The sequence below is a fragment of the Paramisgurnus dabryanus genome, chromosome 20 (genome assembly GCF_030506205.2).
Source record: "Paramisgurnus dabryanus chromosome 20, PD_genome_1.1, whole genome shotgun sequence".
In the NCBI taxonomy this organism is placed as follows: Eukaryota; Metazoa; Chordata; class Actinopteri; order Cypriniformes; family Cobitidae; genus Paramisgurnus; species Paramisgurnus dabryanus.
The window spans coordinates 13,848,389-13,860,456 of record NC_133356.1 but is presented as its reverse complement, the minus strand read 5'-3'; the positions used below and the strand labels follow the sequence as shown (position 1 = coordinate 13,860,456).

The window sequence follows — 12,068 nt, the reverse complement described above, 5'->3', positions numbered from 1 at the left end:
AGCTTCTTTCTGCACGTAATACACTTTTGAAAGATGCTTTGACAGATTGCTTGTGTTTCCGCCCTTGCATGCAAACATCTTGTTGCACTTACCTGTATGACAACGAGCGTTGTCTGCATCAACTCTAGTGAAGTATAACCACACTTTTGAATGTTTTGCTCTATCCGCCATCGTCACTCTTTGTATTAAGCGGTAGTTTTCGTGCTGTTATGCGTGTGCGTGCGCCGCGCTCGTTGTTGTGTTGTGTTTGACAGACAGCCAGCCTCCGCGGCGCGCATGAGAGATCTCGCAGGTCTCACAGACAAACGTCTTAATCGCAAATTAGAAATGTTTGGTGAGATAAAATGTGCACGAAAACATTATTAAGCAAGAATACATAGTACATTTATTTTTATTTTTTTCTCCAGGACCGATAGCAGAACCGATAGCGTCAGATCTTACTGATACTACGGTCTTTCATAATTTAGCCCCGGGGCCAGTTTAATACCGGGTTTCGGTACCCATCCCTACATGTAACCAATCACATTAACACACTTGACTGCATGGATCAGTAGTTCGAGTCATAAATATTATGTATTTATGCCGCATTGACTCAGTGACTAGCATCTATGTACATACACAGTATATCTATAGTCTGAGAGGTGGGAACTAATTTCATATTCATACGTCCGCATCATCTAAATGAGGCATGGGTACATCAAGCTTTTCTAAAGCATGAAGAAATTTATGTGCCAGGAAAAACTTTTAGATAGGAGGCTCAAAGATTTCTAGTTTTTTCCTGTTCAGTCATTTGACACAAATTGTAGCCAATATCTGCCAATTAGAAATGTTGGATATTGGAGTGTCATAAACATTTTAGGAATAATACACAATATGCACTCTAAAGAAATGCTGGGTTATTTTTAACCGATGCTGGGTAGATATTGGACAGAACACACCACTGGGTTATAAATACACCTGCTGGGTTATTACAACCCATGGTTGGGTAACAACAACCCAGCATTAGGTAATGTTTAACTCAGCACTTAACTTAAAGGAATAGTCTACTCATTTTCAATATTAAAATATGTTATTACCTTAACTAAGAACTGTTGAATCATCCCTCTATCATCTGTGTGTGTGCGCACGTAAGCGCTGGAGCGCGCTGCGACGCTACGATAGCATTTAGCTTAGCCCCATTCATTCAATGGTACCATTTAGAGATAAAGTTAGAAGTGACCAAACACATCAACGTTTTTCCTATTTAAGACGAGTAGTTATACGAGCAAGTTTGGTGGTACAAAATAAAACATAGCGCTTTTCTAAGCGGATTTAAAAGAGTAACTATATTTTATGGCGTAATAGCACTTTTGGGAGTACTTCGACTTGGCGCAGTAACACCCTCCCTCTCCCATTATGAGAGTGAGAAGGGGAGCGGACTTTTCAGGCAAGTCGAAGTACTCCCAAAAGTGCTATTACGCCATAAAATATAGTTCCTCTTTTAAATCCGCTTAGAAAAGCGCTACGTTTTATTTTGTACCACCAAACTTGCTCGTATAACTACTCGTCTTAAATAGGAAAAACGTTGATGTGTTTGGTCACTTCTAACTTTATCTCTAAATGGCAGCATTGAATGAATGGGGCTAAGCTAAATGCTATCGTAGCGTCGCAGCGCGCTCCAGCGCTTACGTGCACACACACAGATGATAGAGGGATGATTCAACAGTTCTTAGTTAAGGTAATAACATATTTTAATATTGAAAATGAGTAGACTATTCCTTTAACTTAACACAACATTTTTAGAGTGTCCTTGAATTGTAATAATTACAACAAACAATCCACATCTTGTATATCACATATAGGTCACACTACGCATCCACCAGTATGTTCCCATGGGACAGATTCTGACGAAGCATCTATTGTTTACATTTACCCTGGGAACTTCCCCACCAGTTGGCACAGCCTGACCCAGTATCTCATAAGCAAACCGAGTGACCTTGTCTTTTTTGGGAAATTTAGTATAGACTGTTTGGTTAACTTTAGCCATCATATTAGTCAGTTCCCACTTCCCACTGGTGGTGACATTTCCTGTTTAAAATGAAGTTTACATTAGGCCATATGAAGCGGGCAAACTTTCAGAATACACCTTATTTGAAGCCATATGCTGTTGTTAGCATATCCGTTTACATTTAAATGGATGTGTTTGGCAAATGCTTTTATTCAAAGTGACTTCAAAGTGTTATTTTCAATTCTGAATGGGTCAAACCCAAATTGTTGATTTAACCTATGTTGCGCTGTTTCGATCCATTGTTGGGTCAAATATAAAAATGTAGGGGTTAATTTAACCCAACAGCTGGGCTTGTCGCTTTTTGAACCACACTGGTTTGAAAATACCCCAGTATTTTTTGTGTATGTGTTTTACCTGGGTAGAAATCACAACCTTTTACACAATAATTTACCAGTTGAGCTACTGTACAAGCTTCTTTGGCTTCTAGAATATAGCTATAGTGATATAATGTGGGGGATTTTTTGGACAGTTTACAAGGAAATTTATTTTGGTCCCTAGCAACACTCTGACTTTCTTTCCACTTTGTCATAAAATAACTAATGAGGGATTTCTTTCATTTACAACAAGTAAATATCACAAGCTGCTGCTACAGCAATCAAAGTTGAACGTAAAGGTTATAACTTTGGACACGTGGCTTCACTTGGCATACAGGGTCAAGGTGTCTGTGTATTCTTTCCAAATTAAAACATTATTTTTGTGAAGAACTGCATTTGTACATGGATACTGTCCTTCTTGAAGGAATAGTTCACCAAAAAATGAAAATTATCTCATAGTTTTTTTGCATATTTAGCAAATGATAAGTTGCATATGTATGTGCTTCTTGTAAATGTAATATACAGCCCAGCCTATCAAATTAAACCTGCTTCTCTCAAGTCCCAATCGTTTCATATCAGTCACCCAAACAATGGCCCCATTTACAAGCGCTCTTGACACAAAGGCACGACCGGAGACTTGAGTGGAGTTGCACGGTTTGAGCATGTACTTACAGCTGACAGCATGCTGGAGAAACACCGTGCTTTGTAGATGCTGCAGTATGGTACATTAAAAGCTCTGATCTAAAGCCTTCTGGCAGTGTGCAATGAAAGCATCTGTGTATCACTCACACACAAGCCGCTTGTGGTCTCAAAAAATGTCTTCAAAGAGGGGAAGGTTTAATTAATAAGCCCTTAGATTTAATAGGGGGGAAAGATCCAGGCAACATGCAGAGATTTGTGTGGAAGGCTTACCGAAATGTTAAACCGCCCCCCCATGTGAAGTCACATCAACCCCCAACCACACAGCACACACACAGAACCACAGATTGATTAGCTGGGTCTGTTTGTGTTTGGGGGGTGTTTGCAGTGTTTGCCAAAGATGAGCAGTAGTGTGGTGGCTGCACACATGAGGGTGAGCGAGGGCGAGTCTGATAGACTAGGGGGGCGGAGAAGAAAGAAAGGTTGAAAAAAGAGCACAACAGCTTCTTTTGAATAAATGAATGAAGCAGAGAAGTTGTTTTTCGGGTTTGGGGCTATGATGGTACTGTTGGGTTCTTTGCGTTTCCTCTCACATTTCTATTTTATTTTCCCATTATTTATCTTTCTTTCCTTTTCCTTCACACATTCTCTCTCTCTCTCTCTCTCTCTCTCTCTCTCTCTCTCTCTCTCTCTCTCTCTCTCTCTCTCTCTCTCTCTCTCTCTCTCTCTCTCTCTCTCTCTCTCTCTCTCTCTCTCTCTCTCTCTCTCTCTCTCTCTCTCTCTCTCTCTCTCCTGTTCTCTACTCCTCCTTCAAATGCAAACTTTCTTGTACTCTTATCTCTTTCTGTTTCTCAATTTTTTCTCTCCATTTTTGCTCTTTCGATCCGCCTTCAATGCCGCACAAATGTGTTGCATATTCACCTTTCAGGAGATCAGAGATGTAACTAGCATGGCACAGCTGTAAATCCGCCCTCTTTGGCTCCCGTGTGCCAACATGGGGCTTGGTTGCCGCAAGTTGCAGGAGCACAGATCCATTCATGCGAAGGGTAAGAATATGATTTTCTAATAGGGATCGGTGAATTGCAGCACTAGTTGTATAGTTGGGATAAAAGCGATCGAAATGTGAGAAGTGCAGTGCTGTATTATTGGAGAATTGGAATTTATGGATGATGGGACATTTTTGTTGTTGTTTAACCTGTAAATCTAGTTTTGGGTGTAACATCTGGAGTGTCAAATGCATGAAAATGATCCAGGAAGCTGTGGTTTTGCGAACCATGTATTTTTGGTATTGGCTGTGAGGAATGAAAGTGCTGCTGGTGAGGTAGACTTGCATAAATGTAAGGGCCTGTAATTTTGTATGAGTTATGCTGAAAGGTGTTTCTCTGCAGTTCATCTGCTCTCTGATTTGAAACCCTCTGACAGTTTAACCCTTTCCATGCTGAGAGTCTGCATTCAGATTATAAACAAATTTAGTGTTTACTCAACTCAACTCTTATGGGATCACAAAACAGTATTCAGATATTTGATTCATACCTGGACATATATGCATGCAGGCTACATATAGTGCACTTTTCAAGTTAATAAGATATATTGATTCAAATTAAAAAAAAAGTATTGTTTACTTTGTAGTTGTCAGACTTGCTACTGTTCAAATGTTTTATAACTTTTACTCGTCGTTTGTTTATATTTTTTACATTTTATAATAGCAAAACTATAATATATCACAATTGTAATGGTGACTAGAAAAAAGTTTATACCTATTATGGGCTCTCATTGGCTGCTTTTTAATTTTTTCTCTACAAAATGTAAACTTACACCATCAGATTTTAAGACTTTTAAGATCATGAAAAACATTTCAGGTGTTCCTTTTAGGGCTGTCAAAAGATTAATCGCAATTAATAAAATTTATAAAAATGCATAAAAATGTACATAATTTATTTGTGTGTATGCAATTATAATGTATATATAAATACACACATACATGTATAAATTTAAGAAATTTTTTATTTATGTATATATTTTTCAAATGTATAAGTAAGGAATAATTGATGACGGGCCGTTAAATTATACGAAAATAATGCACACTCAAGGTGGTAATGCGGAGTAACATATATAAAATACATACATATATACATTAAATACATACGTACATGTATGTGTATGTATTTATATATACAAAATAATTACACACAGTGCACACACATATATTATGCAAAAAAATTGCATGCGATTAATGCCGATTAATCTTTTGACAGCCCTTGTTTGTTTTAAACAATAGTATAAGTGAACTGTGTCTAACTTTGGTGGCTTTGATTGGACAACAACATCTGATGTTTATATTCACTGTCAAAAAAACATGGTCAGAAAACATGGACATAGTCTCTAGCTGTCACTGGGGCAGTACCCTTTCAAAAAGGTTTTAATTTATACCTTTGAGGTACTCAAATGCATTCGTTGGTACCTATATGTCCCTATTAAAAGCAGCTAGACCACCTTGATACACCAACAAATCCAGCTAAAGCCAAGCTGGGAGACCAGCAAAAACCAGCTGGTTTTGCTGGTGTAGCAAGGTGGTCTAGCTGCTTTTTGAGCTGGTCTAGCTGGACTTAGCTGGTCAGGCTGGAGGGCCAGCTGACCCACCAGCTTGACCAGCTTTGCCAGGCTGGGAAGAGCATACTGTCACCTTAAACCAGCTAAAACCAGCTGCTTATGCTGGTCTTAGCTGGATTTTCAGTTGGGGTATCTCTGGTACAAATATGAAAGGTGCAAAGGTGTACTTTTTGAAGAGGTACCACCCCTATGACAGGTAGGGACCATTTTCTCTGACAGTGTTCCATCAAAACACTATTTTTGAACCAAATAGGCAGTTTTAGAATCAACATTTGGGTGATTCTCACGAAATCCAGATTTAGAAGGTGTCCAGCATCAGAATTTTTAAAAGCCCTTGAAGCCAATTTTTTTGCACATATAAGATTAAGGTCTGAACTTACTATAACCATTATTTTTAGAGGATTTAAAAATATTTCCTATAGAATTAATAAAATTTTTTAGATTATCATTATCAAAAATTATCAATCAGCAGCATGGTATTACATTAAATATATGCATTTACAAACTCATGTTTTGGTAATGAGAACTAAAAAGTTGTCTAGGTACTATGACAAACAAAAATTTTACCTGGAGAGAAAATATAAGAACTGCTTACCTGGTAGCCATCTTGAGTGTCATAGTCAATTATGTCCCTTCCAACAATTTTTTTTTGAAAATGTTAGTTCATTGAGGGCTTAAATAATGATTGAAAATTGTTGCGGAGGATGAGAAAATTTTTCTTGGACACATTTATATTCCTTATTATTTTCTCTACATTTACCAATGTTCACCAAATACAGTTTCTTTACTGTAAATGTTTATAGTATAACATGCACTGAAGCTTTTTATTTGTTAGATTTTTTAATTATAAATATTTCCATGTCAAAGAACCCAAATCCAGTCATGGACACGTTGCAGTAATGAAAATGTTCCCCTTAAATGTTGAAAAAACAACAAAATTGGTTTGTATGATGTCATTTGAAATCATGTGCAAAACAGTACGTGAAAAGATGTTTGTAACTGTATGCTTCTTATTTTGATACTCTTACTTTGCATTTACTTTTTTTATCAAAATGTTTCATGACACCTCATAAGTCTAATTTCGAGTAATTTGTGTTATCAATTACAATAAGCCACATATACCCGTGTCTTGTGTGCTTCCCTTAGCAATGTAGGTTGATATATTGAAGTGCTTACATGACGTAATGCTCTGTCCATTCTGTGTGGTATTAGCGAGCGCTGTGGACTGTGCCACACAGGAAGAACTAATGGCTGTCAGATGATAGGGAAGCTATTGGGGGTCAGCTGATTTCATGTGGGGTTGAGTCATGGGGTAACATCTGGAATATAGAGACTCACCACAGAGCAGCTTCTTTCTGCTGGCTCATGGAGGAATAATCAGAACCAGAGACAGCAGCTCCGGCTAGTTTTGGGTCAATTAAATCCATATATTGCTATACAAGAAATTAAACACAATAGATACACATTTTGTCAGCTATTATTACCTAGATTTTGCCGCTATTAGAACAACATGAGGGTGAGTAAATGATAACAGAATTTTTATTTTGGGGTGAACTGTCCCTTTAATCAGTGTTAAGTTGTGCTGAATGTAACAAAACAATGCTTTTTATTTCCAAAAAATCATAATAAGGAATAAAACTATTATTAGCTTCAAATACAGATTCATTTCCACTGAGACATAAGCAAGAAATGTCTGCTCATTCCAGAGGAAATGCTTTTCTTTCTAAGAGTAGGGACTTTAAATTACTTGTTTTATCTCTAACAATGAATCATGTATTAAAGGGTGGGCTGCGAAGCATGACATTGTTTGGGTCTTACCATTAGTGGAATGTTAAACATCCACATCACTGTTAAGTTCTCCCCGTTATAAATAGTCCACAGCCATGACCTTCCCATGGAAATATGCTGAATGTCATAGTAAAATCATTGTATGCATGCTGGGAGAATGTTGATTTGTTGGGCTGTTTAGCACAGCTTTGGGCAACAGATAATAGGGAAGCAAGGCCATCTAAATCTCTGGGAATTCCAAATGAGAAGACATCGGAGCATGTTGTGAATGTGGAGTGATTATTTTTGACCTTGGTTTTGGCCTTGTAGGAGTACAAAATAATAAAATGCCAGGCGCTGGTTGATCTCTGGAGCCTCAGGGGAAGTAAGCATGAAATGTAGGACAGGAGAACCAAAATCCAAAAATGTGCTCAAACAAAGTAACCATGATGCAGTTTATTCACAATTCATGCAACTGGATGCAATTCCAAAAAAAAGTTAAATAATATTCACAAACATTGAATGCCATAGATATTTTAAAGGAAGATGTCTTTAATATTTCTCAATGCAATCTGAAATGGCTTGTGTGTAGAGGTCACATGTCCAAACTTCTCTCCAAAAACGTCACGTCATTGATTGTTGTTTTTACAAATTGGAAACCGGCCATCTGCCAGTGCACAAACATGGAGGTAATGCATCATCCATTTTCACTTGGCTTTAGTCATGCAGACAGAGTCAGACCGAACTGCAGGCTCCTCTGGGAGGTCTATGTGTGTCCCACAGACACAACTACTTGACAATACCCGGTTCATTCTGGACCCTGAGGCTCCCCAGCCAAAATCAGACAGATAATGGAACCATCCATCCACAAAAACTAGGTTAAACAGAAGTTATGCTGAAGTTATTTCAGGGAGGGCTGTTCAAAGAAGAAAATAAGTCACGGCTCCATAGTTATAGATTTTATATTAGCATACTGTGTTTTTATCTGTATACAATTATTTGTATACCCACCAGGGTAAACAAAAAACTAATCTCAGATCTCATTTTTTGTTTAACTTTATTTGTTAAGCGCTTTTTACAGTTTGCACTGTTGCAAAGCAGCCTTACAAAAGGGACAAAATAGAATATAGCCTACATAAACTCAGCATACATATTTAACACAGAAAAATCAATAGTTTAAGAAATTAAATAGGAGTTCAGAATGGCATGATGAAGTCCTTTTGAAGTCCTTCCATTGTCTGGCATGATTTTCCACCGGTGTTGGGTCACATGATGTCCTTGTGGGAGGCTGGATCTGGACTGGAGCGGGTGTAATCACTGGGTTCCTCAGGATGGGCAGTTGATTGTGAAAGTAGAAGACCAGATAAAGAATAATTAGCATAGCTGCAGTTTGCATATTTAAGGTAAAGGATGCATTATTGGTGATTTTGAATAATTTACAGATTTCATCCGGTCTTGGTGAAATATATAACGACGTATCGACTGCATAACAATGAAAACTAATTCCATGATTTCTAATAATATTTATTCCCAAGGGGCATCATGTATATCGAGAATAGCAAAGGCCCTAAAACAGATCCTTGTGGTTGTCCATAATTTACTGACGTTAGATGTGATGATTGCCCATTTAGATTTCAAAATGGTAATGGTCTAACACAGGTAGCCAATTATCTGAACCACTGTAATGCCACTAAATGCCAGTATAATTCTGTTATCGATCTATAAGTATGGCATTGTCTACAGTGTCGAACAAAGCACTAAGATTGTGTAGAAGAGTGAGATGCAGCCTCGGTCATCTGCAGGTCATTTGCAATTTTAACGATCAGTTTCTGTGCTGTGGTGTGGCCTAAAACTTTGTTTTTTTGTAAGAAAGAGCAGACACCACTTTAACTAGTATTTCAAGAATGCAATGTCACTTTTTTTGTCTGGTATGAAAAATGATAACAGTTCATTTGAGATTCACCTGTTACTTTGGCGTCACCTAGTGGTGTGTTAACTGTACAAAAATATTTTTTGTTTTTATATTTTATTACAAACATATTTTGAGGTCAGAATTGATGCATATGATCAAATTCAAATAATAATAATTATTTGAATACTTTGTATTAAAAAAAATTGAAATTTCTGTCAACGGGGGACTAAAATCAGCTGATTCTGATGTTTCGTTTATCATCCATCTAGAAACGTCATATTTAGAGGCTTATTTATTTTTTATCGTTAACATTTGTAACACAATATCTAAAAATATATTTCAGGCAAAATTAATTGTATTTTATTTCATTGCGTGCTTTTAAATATATATTCCTGATAAAAAGTGAAATGTGAAGAGTGTTGTAAACTGTAGTTTGTTTGGTGTAGTCCATATTATTCAAAACCCAGTGCTTTTTACGAATTATTATTTTGGCAGTCATAATTTATTGTGCAGCTGCAAAACAAATAAATAAAATAAAATTATTCATGTTTTGGTATTTATTTGCCATTTGAAGCAACTCTAAATGTCATCTGTGCTGTTTAATGATTTATTCTTGTCTCCCTTTCCCCTTATAGGCGGCACAGGGGAGAAGGACAAATCGGCTCTCAGCCATGAGGCTTTCCTGCTCATGGCAAACTCCCAGAATGACATGGAGGATTGGGTCAAAGCCATCAGACGTGTCATTTGGGCTCCCTATGGTGGAGGTACTGTAACATATTTACATGACACTTGTAGACAAATAAGTCTAATCATACTCTCCAGACTGAAAACAATTAAACTATCACGCATGTGTCTGGTTTTCTACTGTCACTTTGTTTGGGTCGAGTGATCTATATTTAGCACACAGAGCTTAAGGATCATATGGCATGGAATAGAAAAGTTTTACTGAAACGGAGACACACTAAAATAACAACAGCATTTGCAGTATCCAGATATGTGTGTCTGCATTTGGAGGAATTGTGTTACAGGTCTTTAATTAACATGGATTATTTTGACCATAAGCCCTGCAGCTCTTGTATATACTCCTCAAGCTTTATCTCGTATGTCTACTTGTAGGTATCTTTGGGCAGCACTTGGAGGACACAGTACAATATGAGAAGAAATTTGGACCCCGGCTGGCCCCTTTACTGGTAGAGCAGTGTGTGGACTTCATTCGAGATCAGGGTCTGAAAGAAGAGGGTCTGTTTAGGATGCCCGGACAGGCCAATCTCGTCAAAGAACTCCAGGATGCGTTTGACTGTGGGGATAAACCTCTTTTTGACAGGTAAGAAAAAATCAAAACATCCTGAGCTCAATGGACGTTAACAAAACACTGTTTATCAGAAACCATTCAAAGAAACTATAGTGAAATCGATCTCTACAGTGTTTGTAACAACAAGGGGGTTAAATCCTGTAGAGGCGGTGTATGCCGGACAATTTGGCTACCACTGGTTTGTCATATCATTAAAATACAATTCAATCGACATAGCTTAAATAGATTTGTTATTACAAAGTTGTGTATTAAGTTTAAAAATGGTGGCATGTTGATAACGTTGAATTTCATTGGTTCTCGTTTGTCTCAATATAAAACAAGCATATGACAACTAATCACTTTAAACATCACCAATAAGATAAAAAAAACAGTGTTTAAAAAACCTCAGCATAGACCATCAATCCTTGTTTGCCCATATTGGTTTATGCTGTATATACTGTAGGTAGTCTGTGGTTTTTCAAGCTGGTTGACTATAGCTTAACCATGCAGCTTGCATTTTATAGATCCCAAATCAATTTAGAGTTCATTTAAAAACACAATGTAAACACGAACAGTACAATATATTTATTTAAAATGAGTGAACTGTTCTCAAACCAGTGAAAAAAGTTTATTCAGCTTAATTTTTTTATTTGTGTTTTTACCACAAACGCAAATAAAATGAGTCAAAGAACTTGGGTAACTCAAACATTTTATTTATAACTTTCAAACATAGTCTTTACAATTAACAGCCTCATTTTAACAAACAAATAATTACAAACTTTTGGTGGTTGTGATGAGGTTTATGGCATTTAATCTGCCAGTTAACTGGCGCTGTCCCATGAGCAGGACACTTGAGTTTACTTTTAATATATTTGCATGCAAATGTTAATTTATCACAACAAACTTTATATTGTTGGAAAGGTCTAAGAATGTAATTTTAATATTTCAAAACCTTTAAGCAGTAATAATAATGCAGTGACGGTAATTTATTAATTTGTGACAAGAGTTTGCAGCAAACCAACACAAACCTCACATTTTGTGATTTTATATATAAAATATATACTTTATTGCATTATTTTTATTTATTACAATAAATGTAAACTGCGATAACAATTTTTTATTTATTTAATACTTTCACCTCCAGGCTAGGGTTGTAACGGTATGATATTATCACGGTATGATAATCGTCTCAGAAACTATCATGGTTTGCCGGTATTAAACACTTATTATTATTATTATTATTATTATTATCATCATTAGCTACAAAGACCCTTAAATTAATAAAAAACAGATAGGGTTTTGGGTTGAACATATGGTTTATTATATTAAACTTTTTTGGGAAAAAATACACTTACACCTACCAAGTGGCAATTTTAACATGGCATACAATAAATTTATTTAACCACAAATTCTGTCTAATTAAACCTAAATAAAAAAATAAGGCTATTAACTAACAGCACTACTTTGTATAATTGAATGTTTTGTTTA

General features: G+C 36.5%; 1 protein-coding gene across 4 annotated transcripts in view; it reads left to right on the top strand.

The window, feature by feature from the left end:
* arhgap22a (Rho GTPase activating protein 22a) overlaps nucleotides 1–12,068 on the top strand; it is a 33,739-nt gene that overhangs the window by 14,404 nt on the left and 7,267 nt on the right. For 2 of the 4 annotated variants that reach the window (XM_065296538.2, XM_065296537.2), the window contains exons 4-5: nucleotides 9,925–10,053; nucleotides 10,406–10,613. In XM_065296538.2, the coding sequence (XP_065152610.1) occupies nucleotides 9,925–10,053; nucleotides 10,406–10,613 (337 nt within the window). Of the gene's footprint in view, nucleotides 1–3,458; nucleotides 3,563–3,928; nucleotides 4,047–8,694; nucleotides 8,781–9,924; nucleotides 10,054–10,405; nucleotides 10,614–12,068 lie in introns of those variants that run through there. The other 2 variants (XM_065296539.2, XM_065296540.2) reach the window with 2 other exon arrangements.